The sequence below is a fragment of the Megascapheus bottae genome, chromosome 10, assembly GCF_031878675.1.
Source record: "Megascapheus bottae isolate mThoBot1 chromosome 10, mThoBot2.hap1, whole genome shotgun sequence".
Classification (NCBI taxonomy): Eukaryota; Metazoa; Chordata; class Mammalia; order Rodentia; family Geomyidae; genus Megascapheus; species Megascapheus bottae.
The window spans coordinates 39,808,525-39,826,516 of record NC_143518.1 but is presented as its reverse complement, the minus strand read 5'-3'; the positions used below and the strand labels follow the sequence as shown (position 1 = coordinate 39,826,516).

At 49.9% G+C, this 17,992-nt stretch overlaps 3 protein-coding genes across 7 annotated transcripts; 1 reads left to right on the top strand and 2 right to left on the bottom strand.

The window, feature by feature from the left end:
- Positions 1 to 1,238: 1,238 nt before the first annotated feature.
- S100a14 (S100 calcium binding protein A14) lies at positions 1,239 to 2,991 on the bottom strand. Its single transcript, XM_090340960.1, has 3 exons — positions 2,873 to 2,991; positions 2,261 to 2,407; positions 1,239 to 2,054 (listed from the first exon to the last, which is right to left on the bottom strand). Exons 1-3 carry the CDS (start codon positions 2,900 to 2,902, stop codon positions 1,917 to 1,919), a joined length of 315 nt encoding a protein of 104 aa, XP_090197086.1. The 5' UTR covers positions 2,903 to 2,991; the 3' UTR covers positions 1,239 to 1,916.
- A 3,752-nt stretch (positions 2,992 to 6,743) lies between these two features.
- On the bottom strand, positions 6,744 to 17,915 carry S100a13 (S100 calcium binding protein A13). Of its 4 annotated transcripts, XM_090340961.1 has the most exons (5): positions 17,832 to 17,915; positions 17,282 to 17,359; positions 14,617 to 14,727; positions 10,369 to 10,561; positions 6,744 to 6,968 (listed from the first exon to the last, which is right to left on the bottom strand). In XM_090340961.1, the coding sequence occupies exons 4-5, from the start codon at positions 10,519 to 10,521 to the stop codon at positions 6,825 to 6,827; spliced, it is 297 nt and encodes a 98-aa protein (XP_090197087.1). In that variant the 5' UTR covers positions 10,522 to 10,561; positions 14,617 to 14,727; positions 17,282 to 17,359; positions 17,832 to 17,915; the 3' UTR covers positions 6,744 to 6,824. The 4 variants fall into 4 exon arrangements, with proteins under 4 accessions (XP_090197087.1, XP_090197088.1, XP_090197090.1 ...); XM_090340962.1 differs by lacking the exon at positions 14,617 to 14,727; XM_090340964.1 differs by lacking the exon at positions 14,617 to 14,727 and having other exon boundaries at positions 10,369 to 10,448.
- On the top strand, positions 12,932 to 16,519 carry S100a1 (S100 calcium binding protein A1). 2 transcript variants are annotated; one of them, XM_090340966.1, is made up of 4 exons: positions 12,974 to 13,047; positions 13,601 to 13,672; positions 14,893 to 15,046; positions 16,197 to 16,519. In XM_090340966.1, exons 3-4 carry the CDS (start codon positions 14,906 to 14,908, stop codon positions 16,338 to 16,340), a joined length of 285 nt encoding a protein of 94 aa, XP_090197092.1. In that variant the 5' UTR covers positions 12,974 to 13,047; positions 13,601 to 13,672; positions 14,893 to 14,905; the 3' UTR covers positions 16,341 to 16,519. The 2 variants fall into 2 exon arrangements, with proteins under 2 accessions (XP_090197091.1, XP_090197092.1); XM_090340965.1 differs by lacking the exon at positions 13,601 to 13,672 and having other exon boundaries at positions 12,932 to 13,047.
- Positions 17,916 to 17,992: the final 77 nt, after the last annotated feature.

Here is a 17,992-nt window from a genome sequence, read left to right as displayed (position 1 = left end):
CCTTGTTAAAGGGATATACACCTTTTTTAACACCCCTCAACCACCACCCCAGAGGGAGTGGTAGAAGCTGGCACTCCCCAACCGCACCCTTCTTACTCCTCAGGACCTGAGCAGAACCCCACAAGGTGGAGAAAGGCAGGGAAGGGCTGCCACCTGTCCTCACCTAGGTCACTGAGAGCCCAGTTTCAGGGGCACCTAACAGACAAGTTCAGTTGGCATTCCAGCCTAATCTAGCTGGCCACAGAAACTTCCTTGCTATTGGGATTCCAGGAGGAACACCTGATAGCTGTTGGCCGGAGTCAGAAGGCAGACACCGGAAACTAGAATTCTGGTCTTTCTAGTTCAGCTATCTTGAACTCTCCTGAGACCCATCCCTAAAACCCCTCATCCTGCGAAAGGACTCCTCTGCAAACTTCCAGCCCCTCTGCAAACTCCCACCCCTCATCGTTCCCTCAGGTCCCCAAGGGAGCTGGCCAACCTGGCCTCTCTTTAATAGGGTCACAGTTAGGGCTGGGAGTTTGGCCTAGTGGTTAAAGTGCTTGCCTAGCATGCACGAAGACCCGGGTTCGATTCCTCGGTACCACATACATAGAAAAAAGCTGGAAGTGGTGCTGAGGCTCAAGTGGTAGAGCTCTAGCCTTGAGAAAGTCCAAGGACAGTGCTCAGGCCCTGAGCTCAAGCCCAGGACTGGTAAAAAAAAAAAAAAAAATAGGGTCACAGTTAGAACCACTTCCATGCAGACTTCCCATTATGCACTCATGATGTGTCAGGCTGTCAGATAAGAAGTCACCTAGTGACGGGCCCTCTCCTCCTCCCAGCACTCCTGACATGAGTCAGGATATTCTATGAGCATGCACCAAACTTCAGAGACCTAAGTGGCAGAGCTGGGATTCAATCCCAAACCAGTGGGCCTGTTTCTTAGCCCCCCACCCCCACATTCCTTTGCCATTCGTAGGTTGGGCCTGAAAACATGTAAGTTCATGTCCTTTACCCCAAGTGTGTATATCTGTCTGACAGCGGATTAGCAACAAACAATCCTGTTGCTGAGAACAGATCAGGACTCCCACCTTTCAAGTACCACCCTTAACCCCAGTCCCTGGAGAGAGTGAGTACTCAATCCCTGTCAACCACCCCAACTCTGAATGTTCCACCCCACCAATGGCTTTTCCATTCAACCCCAAGAGGCTCTCGTCCAGGGGTCCTGAGGGTGGGGAGGGGGTATCCAATCCAGACAACACTTTTTACTTTTTCCATTTTTTAATTAATCAAATGATACAAAACAACCATCATTCTGTAAATGCCCAAGCACCCAGCTGGGTTCTCTCACTCCCAGAGTCATACCCCTTTTCAGCCTGTTCCCTGATCCTGCTCCCCTTCTTCCCCTGCCCTAGCCCACTAATAGACTGCTAGGAGGGAGATAGAATTGGGAGCAAGAAGGGATAGCATGGGACAGACAGCTATAGTTGGGGTTGGGGAAGAGATTAGAAGGGGAAGGGTCTCAGAGACCCTTTATAGTACCATATATCCAGCCATATTCCAAGCCCTTTTCTTCAAATCATTTCCCATAACCCAGCTCCTTTCACCACTCCCCTGCTACCAAGCCACTGGGCCCTTACACCATCCTCATCCCTCCATGTGCTCCTCAGCCCCAACCTATCCCTGAGGCTTCCCTGGGATGCAGACCCCTAGAGCCATGAGCTCCATTAAGCATGATAGAGCACCCCAAGATCCTAGAGCACAGAGATCCTAGGGAAGGCTGTTATGATCCTGGACTTTGCAGAGATGAGGAGAGGTGTGAGCTGGGGAACAGTGTAGTGATGGTGGAAAGAAATTTTATTTTCAAGTCCACAGTCTCTAAGGTCCCCTTTTCCCTCAACTATTTTCCCTCCCAGCCCCCCAATTCCATGAGGATGTCCTCAACTTCCTGGGACTGGGTTCTCCAGCTTCACACTCTTGGCTGCTTCTCCAATCAGCTCCCAGAAGCTCCCGAACTCCAGTTTCGAGTCATTACAGTTGCTCAGGTTGGCAATTTTCTCTTCCAGCCCACAATTGTTCTGTGGAGAGGGAAGATACCATAGCTTAGCAAGTTGGTACTTTCAGATCTTCCCACCCCACCCTGGCTGGAGGCAGACTGCAGGGCCCTGGCAATGGCAAGAGGGAAGGGCTGGGGGTTGCCAGTGCCACTGTGGGGGTGGGGTCTTGGAACAGTTGCTTGGGAAGTCAAAGACCAGGATAAGGTGGGGACCACTCCCCCCAGTACCGGCATGAGGTGGGGCAGCTGCTGCGTGACCAGGTTCTGCAGCTCAGAGGGAGTGAGCATCTCCTTTCCACCTTCTGCAGAGTACTGGTGGAAATTCTTGATGAGAGTCTCGATGGCCCTCTCCACATCACTGAACTCCTGGGCATCCTGCAGGCAGGAGAAACGAGCTGCATCAGGGAAGTTCTACCTACCCCCACGACAACTGCTTCCCCCAGGAACTCTGGCAACGCCAACTGCACAGAAGACAACTGTAGAGGTACACAGGCCTCTGCCCACTCCAGAGCCCAGAATCCAGTTCCCCCACCCCACCCCTACCAAGGCACCCAGGCCACAACTGCTTCTGCCCTGAGCCCTAGGTTAGGCAAGCCTGCCTTCCTCAACAGCCCCAACCCCAGCAGGACAGGTTCTAGCATGTGCCCAGATAACCTCTTCCCAGGAGCTCTCCATCTGCTTCACACTGTGTGTGAGGATCAGGGAAGGATTCAGGTCTCCCCTGGCCAGGTCTGGGTGCAGGGCAAGGCCAAGGTAAACAGCACAAGGCAGTGGGAGACATAGACACTTAGGGTGAGAGAAGGGAATGTAGGAACAAATTGGGCAGGTGAAGAGGCCCACCTCAGCGTTGGCTGACCGACACTGTCCCATGGTGCACTTGGTCCTTTGGTGAGAGTGGTGTTGTCTTACAGCCTGCCCCACAGAAGCTGATGGCTCATGATCTGCCTAGAAGAAGAGGAGGCCTGAAGTAAAATTAGTGTTTACCCTTCTTCCTCTATGACCTCTTTGGCTCCACTCAAGATATTCTTTTACACATGAGTTGGGGTCAACCACACACAGCACTAGCTCCTGCCCATAAGCCCTAGGCCAATCTATTTCGAGGCAATCCTCCCCTCAGATTCATTCTTCCCACCTCCTCCAGCCACCCACTTCTGCTACAAACACAAACACCAAGCTCCAGGATACAGACCACCAGCCCTCCCTTGAAAAACTTGGGCAAAGATAGACATAGAGTGATCCCTAGCCAGACACAGCCCATCCAGATGAAAAACCCTGGGTTTTCTTACCTGCTGGCAGCCGCTCAGACTGGACAGGAGGAACCAGCTCACCTGAGCTCAGCTATTATACCTGGGGGAAGGGAAGGGAGGCAGGGGGCTGGGCTTCACCCCTGGGCCAGCCCTCTTCTTACTGCAGCCTGGGCTGTGAGCCAGCCCTGTGGGCCCCACCCTCCATGAGCCCAAACTCCAGTAGGTTCCCACCCCTGCCACAGAGGAGGGAGCCATGGAGGGCCTTGGAGATGCCTCTGGCCTTAGAGCAACATGAACAGTCACTGGGACAGAAGGGAAGGAAGGGGAAAACAGGAAGGGTCTCACTAGGGAGCTGAAAGAGCTTAGGACAATTGTGAGGTGGGGAAGTAAAGGGGTCCACATTAGTCAAGAGAAAGGAGAGACAGGATCAAAGAAAGGGGTCTCTCTATAAGTTTAGTGTCTCAATGTCTACCTGCCTACCTTCCTGCCTGTCTGTTTCTTTCAAACCAGGGCCAATTTTGATAGTAATAGACAAGCAAGCTACCCAGTCATAAAGCCCAACCTCTCCCAGTTTGAATGGCAAAGAGGAATGGGGAGGTCAAGAGGAAGGTCCAGAGAAGGGCCTGGTAGAGGAAGCATTGACCTGCTCCCCACAGCAGCCTAGAATGCACATGTGCAAGGCCCAGATGAGTTACCTGGCAGCTAACCACATCTCCAAACTGGTTGGACTACAACTTCCTCCTCCTCCTCCCTCAGAATCCCAAGTCTTCCAGGCCTAGCAGCTAAACTTCAGCACCCGGCCTCCCATCCAGTCCCCAGGGTATCACCCTAGAAAGTTTGCACCAAGGAAGACCCAGTGGTCCTCATCAGTCCAGGCTCAGGGGCCTCCAACTCACAGTCCTGGGGTGGGGGCAGAAGGAAAGGCAGTGGGGTCAGCATGGGCCAGGGCCCAAGCTTAGGAGCCAGAGGCAGAATTCCTGGGCTCCTTCCCTAAATTCTCAATGCCCCACCCGTGTCACCTGTTAGCAAGCTCTTATACTTTTGGTCTTAAGTAGTGGGTGTCACTCAAGGCACTCTCTAGTGAGGGTCTCACTCAGGCACTTCCTCTAAAGGGCTTCTGAAGAGATCCTTCTGAGGGTCATTCCCTCTCAGGTCTTCTCTGAGAGCATGACATCCCTCTGAGGGTCCCTGCCATTATAAAGACATCCCCAGTGTGGAAGGCCCTCTGTCTCTGTCAGTGGTCTTCCTGAGGTCTCTTTCTGGAGGGTTTTGAGGAGAGGGGGCATCACTAGGGACCCTTCTGTGGTATAGGATGGGAAGTTTGTCTCAGTCTAACTCCCTGGACTTCTACCTGCCCCACGTGGACACCTGTAGGTACTGAAATCAAGAAGGCAGCCTTGCATCACTGCCCCACCCCTGCTCTCTCTGGTGGTGGATTTTGCAAACCACATGCCCCTCAGAACAGGAAGAATAGAGAGGGGGCAGCCAGGCCCCAAGTACTGCTCCAGCACTCTTACCCCATTTCCTTAAACCATGCTCCCCAATCCCTTCTGCTTCACTTGTTCTATGGAGGAAGAGAGGGCAGGGATGAGGAGAAGAGTTCCCATAAAGCCACCTGCAAAAGAGTCATGAATTAGGGCCAGAAATTTGGCTCGTGGTAGAGTACTTGCCTAGCATACCCAGGTTCGATTCCTCAGTACCACATATACAGAAAAAGCCAGAAGTGGTGCTGTGGCTCAAGTGGTAGAGCTCTAGCCTTGAGAAAGCCCAGGACAGTGCTCAGGCCCTGATTTCAAGCCCCAGGACTGGCAAAAACAAAACAAAAGACTCATGAATTAGAGGCCCTAGAATTTCATAATCGTTCCAGCTACTGCTTTTCTTGCTTTCTTTCTTTTTCCTTTTCTGTCTTTTGCAGTACTAGAATTACAACTTGAGCACACTTGAGCCATCCTTGAGCTCACATGCTAGGCTAGCATGACACTGCTGAGGCATACCTCAGCCCTGGTTTTCATCTGGTGATTTTTAGGATACGGTTTTGCTTCTCACCCTGGTGCATGTTTGAACTCTGATCCACTTAACTTCTTTTTTTTCTGCCAGTCCTATAGACTGGCAGGACTTGGCACTGTCCCCGAGCTTCTTTTGTTTAAGGCTAGTGCTCTACCACTTGAGTCACAGTGCCACTTCTGGCTTTTTCTATGTGGTACTGAGATATCGAACACAGGGCTTCATGCATGTTAGGCTAGCACTCTACCACTGAGCTACATTCCCAGCCTGATCCACTTTTTTTTTCCTCCAGTCCTGGGGCTTGAAGTCAGGGCCTGGACACTGTCCTTGGGCTTTCTCAAAGCTAGCATTCTACCACTTGTACCACAGCACCACTTACAGCCTTTTCTGTGTATGTGGTACCAAGGAATTGAACCCACAGCTTCATGCATGCTAGGCAAGCACTCTACCACTAGACCATGCTCCTGGCCTGATCCACTTAATTTTAAACTTCCTTTTGTCACTGGGAGGACAGACATGCCTCTGTGCCAAGTGTTCCTTCTGTGGACATAGTGTGGTGGACTTTTCTTCCTGGGCTGACCTGTACCTGTCCTCCCAATCTTATCTGCCCATGCGTGAGCCACTGCACCCAGACATGGGTGAAGGAAGAGTCTCATAAACCTTTCTGCCCAGGTTGGACTCAAATCTCAATCCTCCCACTCTCAGCATCCCACGTGACAGAATTACTGGCCTGGGTTGCCATACATGTCTCCCACTAGTCTTGACCTTGTGATTTAAACACCCTAATCATCTGCTTCTTCATCTTTTGAGGGGGGAGTGGTTACTTTGAGATAAGAGTCTCATGACTACTTTTCTGCCAGCTCAGGCAGAAAAGCTCAGGCACAGCTGGCTTTGAATCCCAATCCTCAGCTCTCAGCCTCCTACGTAGCTAGGATTACAAGTGTTGAGCCACCAGCATCCAGATGTTCCTTAATCTTTAATACAGGACTTTAGACTAGTATGGGCTTTAAAGGGCTGTGAGAATTAGCAAGGATATTGCAGGTAGAATGCCTAGCCATGTGCCCAACACATGGTGAGCCCTTGCCGCATCATGTGCATTACATATAGAGGACAAACTCTGGAAATAACATAGGGAAAATGGGGGAAACAGATCCAGAACCTTGCAGCTGAGCCCAGCAGCCAACTGGTGGGCTAGGAGCCACTTCACCTGCTCCCTCTGTGTCTTTTACTAAACCATTTATTCACTGAGCACCTACTTAATACAAGAACTAATGCTAAGTCTCCTGGGTTAGATCCTCAGCACAAAGAAGAAAAACAAGACCTGTGGTAGATGCCACAGGATATTTGAAGATAACTAAGGTTCTTCAAGGAGCTGATACGTTTCCAACTCACACTCAGGTCAGGGCAGAGAATCCCTGATCTCAAGAGAAGAAATCAAGTGGGATGTGAATAAGAAACAATTGTGTTTCAGGGAGAATGTTTTATTTGTGGGGAAAGAGGTGCTATCTGACCCTGCCCACCCCCATCCAAGCCAGCAGCCTTTACTTCTTCCGGATCTCCAAGGCCTTCTCCTTCCTGATTTCCTTGGCCAGCTCTCCAATCAATCTCCAATACTCATTGAACTTGAGCTCGGAGTCTTGATTCACATCCAAGCTCTTCATCTTCTCATCCAGGGAACCCACATCCTGCAGAGATGCAAAAGGGATGCACTCGAAATGGAGGCTCTTACAATGGGGGGGGTGAATTATTAGCAACTGCTTCCCTCAGAGAACACCAGCACCTGCCCCCTCTCCCCACCTGACCTAAAGTTGAGAATATAGCTGGGTGCTGGTGGCTCACACCTGTAATCCTAGTTACTCAAGATGCTGAGATAGGAGGACTAAGGTTTGAAGCCAGCCAAGGCAGACAAATATGAGAGACTTTTATCTCCAATTAACCAGAAAAAAAAAGTAGAGGTGTGGCTCAAGTGGTAGAATAGAACACTAGCCTTAACTGGAAAAGCCAACTGAAAGCTCAAGGCCCTGAGTTCAAGCTCTAAGAGGACCAACACACACACATGCACACACACACACACACACACACACACACACACAGAGAGAGAAAACAGAGCTAGACACAGTGGTTCATGCCTGTAATCCTAGCTATTCAGGAGGCTGAGATCTGGGATTGAGGTTCAAAGCTAGCCTGGGCACAAAAGGACTTGAGACTCTTATCTCCAATTAAACTCTAGAAAATGGGAAGCGGGACTTAGCTCAAGGGTAGGGCGGTAGCCTTGAGCTGAAGAGCTTAGGGACAGTGCCCAGGCCAAGTTTATGACCCACCAAAAAAAAAGAAAAAGAAAAAGAAAGAAAAGAAAACCTAATATATTTTTATTTTATTTTTTATTTTTTTACCAGTCCTAGGGCTTGAACTCAGAGCCTGGGTACTGTCCCTGAGCTTCTTTTACTCAAGGCTGCCTGCCATTCAACCACTTGAGCCACAGCACCACTTCTGGCTTTTGACTTTTTCATTTAGTTTTTTTTCAGATAAGGTCTCATGCCTTTAGTCAGGGCACAGCTTCAGGCCTGGATCCTCCTGCTTTAGCTCCCTAAGTAGCTAAGATTACAGGTATGTACCACATCACCCAGCCTCTGGTATTAAATATGCCCTTATTAAAAAAAAAACAAAAAAAACCGGGAGGGGGTGGCTGAGTAGGTCCTGACTTCAAGCTCCAGTACTGGCACAAAAAAAAAAAAGGAATACTAAAGTATGTTTGAAACTAACAGGAATGACTGTAAAAGACAACCAACAATTCAAGAAAGAGAAGGAATGATGTTAGGAGAGTTCTTTAACTAGGCAGTGGCTGGCATCTACTAGGCAGCAGTGGAGGGGCAGGCTTCAGAAGCAGAGCTAGATCATTGGGAACAGGAAGGAAGGCAGAGAATGTGCTGATTAGGTAGTGCAGTTGGGGGTAGTGGAAGTACTTAGATGTTTCCTGGTTACCCATATTTGCTCAGTGATTAATTCTCAGTGACAGGGAGGATGTGAAAGAAAGAGAGAAGCTGTGAATTGGTCACTGAAAGAGCTGGTAAATGAGTCAACAGGGAAATACAGCAGAATTGCCCGGCAATGTCAAGGATCCCTTTGGAATTTGTGGCTATGATTTAAAAGTGAGAAAGTCCACATGGCTGCAAATCTTTCCTAGACATATTCAGTCATCCAAGTGCCAGGCTTAGATGATGAATCTAACCAGTACATTAATATAAGTGAAATGTTGGATTTCACTAGGATTGGGATTCTGCCAATCAGGACACAGGGACAGGATCAAGGGAGTTGAGGGAATAATTCTTTATTTTATTTTATTTTTCCAGTCTTGGGGCTTGAACTCAAGGCCTGGGCACTGTCCTTGAGCTTTTATAAGGTTAGAGCTCTACCATTTGAGCCACAGCATCACTTCCAGCTTTTTCTGTGTATGTGATACCAAGGAATCGAACCCAGAGCTTCAAGCATGCTAGGCAAGGGCTCTACCACTAGGCCACACTCCCAGCCCCTGAGGAAATAATTCTAATGAAGAATCTTAGAATAAGCTAAAGAAGAAGAGAAATGAAAAAAGAAGGATGAGATGGAATATGAAAATTACAAGTCAGAAGATTGGGGCTGGGGACCAGGAGTGGTAGAGTGCTTGCCTAGCATACACAAAGACCCAGGTTTGATTCCTCAGTACCACATATATAGAAAAAAGCTGGAAATGATGCTGTGGCTCAAGTGGTAGAGCTCTAGCCTTGAAAAAGTCCAAGGACAGTGCTCAGGCCCTGAGCTCAAGCCCAGGACTGGCAAAAATAAAAGGAGGGGGGTGAGGGTGGTGGGCTGGGAGGGTAGCCTAGTGGTAGAGTGCTTGCTTAGTATGCACAAAGCTCTGAGTTCAATTCCTAGGTACTTCATTCACAGAAAAAGACAGAAGTGGTATTGTGGCTCAAGTGGTAGGACACGAGCTCTGAGAAAGCCCAAGGACAGTGTCTAGATCCCGAGTTCAAGCGCCAGCACTGGCAAAAATAAATAAATAACATTGTTGTGGCTTAGTGGTAGCAGAATGCTTGCTTAGCATGCATGAAGCACTGGGTTCGAGTCCTTGGTCCCACATAAATCAAAAGAAGCTCAGAGACAGTGCCCAGGACTAGCAATAATAATAATTGCTTTCCCATCCCACCTCCATTTCACCCTGCTTCCATCAGCTTCACTGACTTTTTTTTGGGGGGGGGGTGTAGGAAGGGTCATGGGGCTTGAACTCGGCCTGGGTGCTGTCCCTGAGCTCTTCAGCTTAAGGCTACCACCCTACCCCAGAGCCACAGCCCTACTTCCCGTTTTCAAGTGATTAATTGGAGATAAGAGTCTCTTGGCTTTGTAGTGCCCAGGCTGGCTTTGAACCACAATTCTCAGATCTCAGCCTCTTGAGTAGCTAGGATTACAGGCGTGCCACCAAGCCCAGCTTACTTCTTTTTTAATATTTCAGGGACCCCAGTTTTTTTTGGAGGGGTGTGCTTGAACTCAGAGCCTTGTACTATCTTTTGACTTTTTTTTTTTCCTGCTCAAGGCTAGCATTCTACCATTTGAACCACATCCCAGTTCTTGCTTTTTGCAGGATAATTGGAGATAAGAGTGTCTCAGATGAAGCCAGGAGCAGTGGCTCTTGCCTGTAATCCTCACTACTCAGGAAGCTGAGATCTGAGGATCAAGGTTCAAAGCCAGCCTGGGCACAAAAGGACCTAGGACTCCAATTCACCTCTAGAAAACGGGAAGTGGGGCTTGGTTCAAGGGTAGAGTGGTAGCCTTGAGCTGAAGAGCTCAGAGACAGTGCCCAGGCCAAGTTCAAGCCCCATGACCCACAAAAAAAAAAAAAAAAAAGGTCACATCTGACGTGAAAACACGATCCTCAGATCTCAGCCTCCCCAGGAGCTACAATCACAGGTACAAATATAGGTGTGACCCACGGGTGTCCAGCCCTCCCATCCTTCCTTGGCAGCCCATCTGGACTCAGCAATCTCACCACAGGTATGGAACCCCAAAACCTCTGTATCATAAAATCTCAGCCCCAGAGACTTCATCAACCTTAAGCAGGTGAGGTAGTTGTTGGGTGGCCAGGTCCTTAAACTCATTGATGCTGAGGCTGCCCTTCCGGCCTTCACGCCCTGCAAAGGTGAAGAAGGTGGTGACCACTGTCTCAATGGCTGTCTCCAGCTCAGTCAATGGCTCAGCCGCCATTAGCACCCTGAGGCGGGAGCCAGTGTCCTCAAGAGCTGACCTACAGGATAGGAAGAAGCAGAAGGAGAATTAGGTATTCCCAGGGTGCAGATAGCCAAGAGCTCCAGGCTGGTGCTGTCGTGTCAGGCCTCTGTCTGGAGGGGGCACTGTGAGGAAGAGGGAGGGGATAGGTGTTGAGCTTGAGCTGGGGACCAGGCAATAGTATCTCAATTCAGTTCCTGAAATCACTTTTTTTTCCCCTGAGTTCTACAGTCAGAGGGTCCTGTCTTAGGGCAGGAGTCTGTCTCAGGGATGCCTCTGTGGTGACCCCTTGACCTAGGAGGAGGTTTTCAGGGGGTGGTGGTGGGGGTATCTCCTCTGATCCTGGCAGCCCAAGTTCTTGTCTCAATGGACATTTTCATGAGGTCTTTGCCAGCCTCAAAGGGTCAGAATACTGTTTGCCTCCCAAACTTGTTTATCTTGGGACCTGGGTCTCCACCCCCGCAGTCGGCCTGCCCACATGCTGCTGGCGGATGTTCCCAGAAAACCAGCCCCGGATTGGCAAAGGCCCAGGGGTCAGGGCTGGCTCAATCTGGACAGATGTGTCTTCTCTGCTTCCTCACCCTACTCTCTCCCCTTGCGCAGCTGAGCAGAGTGCCAAGCCTGAGTCCCCCGGATCCTCCCCACTCCTGTCTCTTGGTGACACCATCCTAGGACGGCACTCCAGTGATTCCCCAAGCCCACAAGGGGATTGGTTTGGCACTCACAGCTCTTCGGGAGAGGGGGCCTGCAGGAAGGAGACACGCACTCTCACACTTTTCATTATTCCCAACACACGCACACGCACACCCCACTACACAACTCTAAGAGGGCCATCACTTTCTCTCCCAAAGTCACTTCCTGAATCGTTACAGAACGGGCCCTGGGGGGTGGAGGGAGGCTTGGGGACAGAGAGTGGAAAAAAGAATCCCCGGGTCGTCTGGCACTCACAGCCCCAGGGTTGTAGGGTACAACTCACCAGGGCAAGACGATGGGGTTCAGCGAGCAGGAGCCTGAGGGCTGAAGTTTATAAGAGCTGGAGAGAGGGGACAGCCACTCCCTGGCTGAGGTGTCCAATTGCACCCGTGGAATTCTGAAGATTGGAGCCGCCCAATCCCGCCTCTGGGCCCTGACTGCAGGGCTGGAGTCAGCTGTCCAGCGCCCCCACGAGGCTCCCAGGACAGGCTCTGCTCCACAAGAATCCTGGCCGCTGGAAGTGGAGGCTACTGCCCCTCCCCACCCCCACAGCTAATCAATAACTATTAGAGGAGAACTATCGGGAGGAGGACAACTACAAATTGAAAAATAAAACATCGGAGAGAGCGCAGCAGAGTTCCATTGGGAAACCACATAAAGAAACTAAAGAACCCCACAAACCAAGATCTTCTGAGGACCTCATGCTGAGGTCCCATCAACAGAAGGGAATCTAGGCTTATACCGAACTTAAAGGCTTCCTTAAGAAAATCAGTGGGGGGCCGGGAGTTTGGCCTAGTGGTAGAGTGCTTGCCTAGCATGCACGAAGATCTGGGTTCAATTCCTCGGTACCACATATATAGCAAAAAGCCAGAAGTGGTGCTGTGGCTCAAGTGGTAGAGCCCTATCCTTGAGAAAAAATCCAGGGACAGTGCTCAGGCCCTGAGCTCACGCTCAGGACTGGCACATGGTCACATACAAAGGAAACAGAGTTTTTAGTATCAGTACCTGACAAGCTATGTTGCAGCTAGGTAGCAGCAGCTGGGTGGAGCTATAAACACAATCATATAGGGCTAGGTTTATAGAGAACATGATTTTGGGAACTGTATTGTGGAATGGGGTTACCATTTACAGTTGTAGCTTCACAAACAAGGGAGAGAGAAATTGCATGTTGAGGAGGGGCTGCCATCTGAGATTGCAGTTACCTGCGTCACTTGTTTTCAGGTAAAAGCCTGTGTGGCCTGATTTCAGGGAAAGGCAATTGTGTTTTTGCTGAGGGTCTAAGGTAGCAAACTGAGTAAGAAGGTGGAGGAGGAAAGGCTAACGCATACCCTATAGAAGAACCCCCAGATTGAAATTCCTCCTGAGTTCTCAGACAGGAATCCTCAGGGAGACTCCTAAGACTAAGTTACTCAGAAAGAGAAGCCCCAGGCTGAGTCCCTGAGCCTGGTTCTCCCACTCCCCTGCTCAGGGAGCACAGTCTGCTTCAGGGCATCTCTGTGTTCCACCCAGGACCTCTCCTCCCACCTCCTTCCTCTGCCACTGGTGCCCAGCAGGAGGGGGCAGTAACCAAGGCCAGGAAGAGACACAGGGAGGCCTGTTCCAGCCCAGGAGACAGAGGGCGCCTGTGTCCACTCCTGGCCCCTTGCCCCACCACCCGGTGTCTGTCTGTGTAGGGGTGGAGCCGGGTGAGGGGGGGAGCAAGGGGGAAGGACTGCTAAAGTCAGGTCTCTCTGCGTAGTTCCAGGAGCCACAGTTACATCCTGCCTGTTTGTCTATCCAGAAGCTGCTTCCACCTCAGGCCCAAGCCTTACCGTGAGTACCCTGGCCTACCTGGTCAGAATCCCTGACCTGGCCAGCCTGGGGAAGAGGGGACTTCCAAGGGGCCTCAAAACCTGGGGGTAATGGCATTGGTGTGGCTCTGAGGGTCTGGCAGGAGTTAGGATAAGAATAGTTTAGTATCTGGGGGGAGAGTTTGGATACTGGTAAGGAAAGGTAAATGAACCTGCCAACTGGATTCCAGGCCACTGGACGGTCATACAGAGAGACAGTGACCACCCCCCCACCCCCGCCATCTCCCAGGAGTTAGGGAAGGGATATTGTCCTGTGGGGTAAGAATAGGAGTGGAACAGCTATTCTGGCCCCTTCCCTCTCCCCACTCCTGCCCCCAACCTCAGGCTCTGCCATCTCTACCCAGCCTTGCCAAGACTCATGTCCCAGGGAAGTCTGGGGGGTGGCAGATCACAGGCAATATGATATCAAAAAGAGGGAGTCTAAGGCACTGTGCACCCTTGCAACTCTACCTCCTTTCTCTCTCAGCTCAGACATTCCCTTCTCTCCCCCAATTCTTTCCTCTTTGTTTTCCCAGTGCCTCCAGGTCTTCCCAGAACTGCCCCCACACAAAACCCGAGGCTGCTGGAGGGCTCTGGACAACCTCCAGGTACCCCTCCTGGATGGGGCTGGTAACTGAGCCACCAGCATCCCTCCCTCAATCACCCCCTTATCCCTTCAATCAGCCCAGCTTGGGTTCCGTCTCCCCTATGTCTCTGTGACAACCGCTTCTCATGTCCGGAGTTCAGGTGACACTCACAAGGGCCCCATTGAAAAGCTGGTATGTCATCTGATCAGGACCCATTGTCCAGCCCCCCAAACTTGGGGAAGGATAGGGATATCTGATCTGGGACATCTGAGCTGCCCCCTGGGACTAGGGAGGGCCTAACTGTCCCAGGGCCAAAGGACAGAGGCCCCCTGGCTTGGCAGTGTCTTCTCAACAGACTCTTCCATTCATCCTCTTTCTCCCAGCCCCTTGAACTCAAAGGACCTCATGGCTTTCAGCACTTTATCTCCTACATGCCAGCCTGTGTTCCTGCTCATACTATCCCTGTAGTCCCCACATAGACCAGGTAGCCCAGAGAGAGGAGTGGGCAGCCACTAAGACAAGGCTTACAGATTTTCTCTCCCTCCCTTTTCCTGGGAGCTTTGTTTCTAAAAAAAAAAAAAAAAAAAAAAAAAAAAAGTGCACAGACACTCCTGTCTCCCTCCCTTCCTACCACCCACCTGCTGGAAGGGATAATTTTGCAGAGGAGGACTCTCACTGGAGACATAAATCAGAGAAGCCAAAATGACATGTTGAAAAGAAAAGGAATCTGAAGGATCAAGAGGCCCTCAGAGAAACTTTAGAGAGAGACTAACTCCTTACTGGAATAGACAGAGTCAAGGCAAAGACCCTAACCTACCACCAACAACAGCAAAGCTTAGCTGTGCTAACCCTTGCAAGGCCCAGGGTAAAAATAGTGTCAGAAGAAGCCTGCCTGGTCCTGTGACTGTCCTTGCCTGCCCCACCCTCCTCAGTCTATTCCCAGGCAGCCAGAAGCCACTGCAGACCTCCACTGGAGCCAGCCCAGCTTCTGCTGCTCCCTCTTCAGACCCAGCCTGACTCTCCCTGGTTGGGGTTAAGGACAGGACTGGGTTTACCAAGCTGGGTTCTCACCCGCACTGTAAAAAAAAAAAAATCAGTGAAAGATAAAGCACCATGTGGCAATGGTCTCATAACTATTTGAGCTGTGACACCAGGACCAGGAGTGAGAGCTCCCCCTCATCTATACCTCAGACCCCCTGGGCTTGGTTCCCAGCTCATTTGTAATGGTGGGGTATGGGTAGGTACACTGCCACAATGGGCTCTGAGCTGGAGACTGCAATGGAGACCCTCATCAACGTGTTCCACGCCCACTCGGGCAAGGAAGGGGACAAGTACAAGCTGAGCAAGAAGGAGCTGAAGGAATTGCTGCAAACAGAGCTCTCCGGCTTCCTGGATGTGAGCACAGGATGGGGGCTCAGGGTGGAGGGGGTTGAGCCCTGCCATTACCCTCCTCTCCAAACTTCTCACTATGTTCTTCCAGGCTCCCCCACTTCTCCCAAACAAAGTCTAAATGCCCTTGTTTATTAATTGCTGGTTAAATGTTAGGCCCTGTACAGATTTGTTAGTTAATAGGACTTAGTGTAGAAGAAAGAAGACTGAGTCTTTGGAAGTTAAACGTAAACTCCAGGAAATACACAGAGTTTTAACAGAGGTGCCAGAAAAGGCCCTGGTACATCAATAGCCTGACTCAAATAAGATGGGTTTTTGGAAGAAAACCCAGCTGATTCATGGGTTTGCATCAGAAGACTATAGAGTAATTTAAGACATTTTAGAGGGTAATAGCTTATACAAAACCATGGAAGAAATAAGGTAGAACTACCCCACATTGTCATTTTGAGAATGCAGAAAAATAGACTGCAAATGCTATCAGGGGAACCCAGTAAGAAGCTTCTATAGACTGTAGAAAGGGCAACTTGGAAGCTTATTAGACTTTATTTAAATTCTGATCTAGCTACTTTCTGGCTGTGTGACTTGGGGACACATTTATTTAACCACCAGCACTTTGTTTCTTCTCTGGAATGAAAGTCAAAGAAACATATATTATTTGTATTAGAATTGAACAAGCCCTGGAACTTGTAGCTTTACACTTGTAATCCTAGCTACTCAGGAACCCGAGATTCAAGGTTCAAGGTTCAAAGCTAGCCAGGACAGGAAAATGTTTGAGATGCTCATCTCCAAATAACCACCAAAAAGTTAAAGTGGAGTGTGGCTCAAGTAATAGAGTGCTAGCTTTGAGCACAAATCTCAGGGTTAGCACCCAAACCTTGAGTTCAAGCCCCAGAAAATTGAAGCAGACAAAAACAATACTAAACAATGTCTCTAAGACTTTCAGTGAGTGTCACATGGTGGACAAACTTACAGTAGCTGCTATTAACTCAGGACAGGTTAAGAGTTGATTTTGTAGACAACAGGAGCCCACCAGTTTTGAGGAAGGCTGCAGAAGGCTCCCATACTTAGATTCTGTCCTCTTTCTTGCTATCTCCATTTCTACTTTCCTTACCCACCTGATTCACTTCCTCCTCCTCTCCCGCCCCTCCCTCCTCAGGTACAGAAGGATGCTGATGCTGTGGACAAGGTGATGAAGGAACTAGATGAGAATGGAGATGGGGAGGTGGACTTCCAGGAGTATGTGGTGCTGGTGGCTGCTCTCACCGTGGCTTGTAACAACTTCTTCTGGGAGAACAGCTGAGCTCACAGTCCTAGTGGGCAGCGCCCTTCCCCACGACCCTGGCAGTTCTGCCTGTTACCCCTCACTCCTCCTATGTCTCCTCACACTACTATCTTTGTCCCTCCCAACCATACACAAGGGCGCATGAGTAGCAGTCTAAGCCTGCAACTCATTTCATTAAAGGCTTCTCTCTCACCAGCCATCAATGTCTGTCTCCTCTGGGGTCTGGAAGAGGGTAGAGAAGTGGAGGTTGCTTACTTCTAGCTCCCCCTATTCTGAAGCAAGTTCATGTGTATCTACTATTTGAGGAATGCACAATGTCTAGAAATGTATTGTCCAAGGTTCCATCTGGAAGTGTAAGAGGTGTAAACAATTATAAAACCAGAAGAATGTCTTTTCAACCTTCAATCATTACGAAGGCCCTATCATGTGCTATATGTTATACAGGACCTGGAGATGTGGTAGTGAACAAATAAATGTAATCATTACTCTTACTGAGTAAAGTCCAGCAAGGGTGCAGGATCACTAAAATCATCCCTCCATCCCACCCTGGGACCATACATACGTAAATGCCAGAAGAAAAATGAAAAAACACTACAGTGCCTAATGCAGAAGAAAGGTTGAAGATGTATCACCCAGGGATATATCTGGGCACTTTTAAAGTTTTGTGCCAATACTAGAGCTTGAACTCAGGGCCAGGCTGCTGTCCCTTAGCTTTTTTGCTCAAGGCTGGTGCTCTAACAGTTGGGTCTCAGCTCCTCATCTGGCTTTTTGCTGATTAAAGGAAGATGAATCTCAAGGACTTTCCTGCTCTGGCTGTCCTCAAACCAGAATCCTTGGATCACAGCTTACTCAGTTCCTAGGATTGCAAACATAAGCCACTAGCACCTGGCTGTATTTTATTGTATAGCTTGCCATTAAAAAAAAAAAATCCCTTGGTATCCAGGCATGGTGAAACCCACCTGTAATTCTCGCACTCTGGAGACTGATGCAGGAGAATCCCATGTATCCCAGGCCTGGGCTACATAGTGAGAACCTATCTAAAAAAAGAAAAAGGGGAGGGGGAGAAAATCTCTTTTTAGATAGGCATCGAAATCCACGTGAGTGGCAGGTGAGGAGAGAATATATGGAAGAGGGAGCAGGGATAGAGTCGACGGTTCTCTGTAAAGGATTAAAGGGTATCAAGTCAAGGGGAGGATACCTACGAAGTAAACAGGAATGTACAGATGGCAGAGGTGGCTGGTGGAGAATCTGCTAGAGGTGTGCGCCCAAACTAGTCTCCGGGACCATGGTCAGGGCATTTATGCCACTCACAACTCACAGTCAGTCAAATAAAGATGACAGAGCGGGAAGAAATCACCCAGGCCCGGGAATCAGGAAGAGTCCTAGGCACATCGCGGACATGATCTGGTGCTTAGGGGATATGAACACTGCTTTCATTCTGAACGGAAGCTGTTTTCCGCAATCCAGATCCCCTAGTACCCTTGCCAGTAGCAGGCAGTTCGTTCTTACCAGAAAGTGAGTCAACACCAACCTAGAAGAGAGACACTACCCACTCCCCCATGGGTGGAGCAGAGCGCAGCTCGGAAGGCTCCACCTCCTACTGCTGCGCAGGCGTAGCACGCATTCGACCCGCCCCTGCCTGCGCGCGCACCCGACGTCTGACGTCAGGA

Coding starts and splice junctions, on each gene's coding strand:
- S100a13 (XM_090340961.1), bottom strand. CDS start 10,521: ATGGCGGCTGAGCCATTGACTGAGCTGGAGACAGCCATTGAGACAGTG. Junction 6,969..10,368: donor AACTACCTCACCTGCTTAAG/GTTGATGAAGTC, acceptor GCATCTCTGCAG/GATGTGGGTTCCCTGGATGA.
- S100a14 (XM_090340960.1), bottom strand. CDS start 2,902: ATGGGACAGTGTCGGTCAGCCAACGCTGAG. Junction 2,408..2,872: donor GTCGGTCAGCCAACGCTGAG/GTGGGCCTCTTC, acceptor TCCTGCCTGCAG/GATGCCCAGGAGTTCAGTGA. Junction 2,055..2,260: donor AGCTGCCCCACCTCATGCCG/GTACTGGGGGGA, acceptor CCCTCTCCACAG/AACAATTGTGGGCTGGAAGA.
- S100a1 (XM_090340965.1), top strand. CDS start 14,906: ATGGGCTCTGAGCTGGAGACTGCAATGGAGACCCTCATCAACGTGTTC. Junction 15,047..16,196: donor AGCTCTCCGGCTTCCTGGAT/GTGAGCACAGGA, acceptor CTCCCTCCTCAG/GTACAGAAGGATGCTGATGC.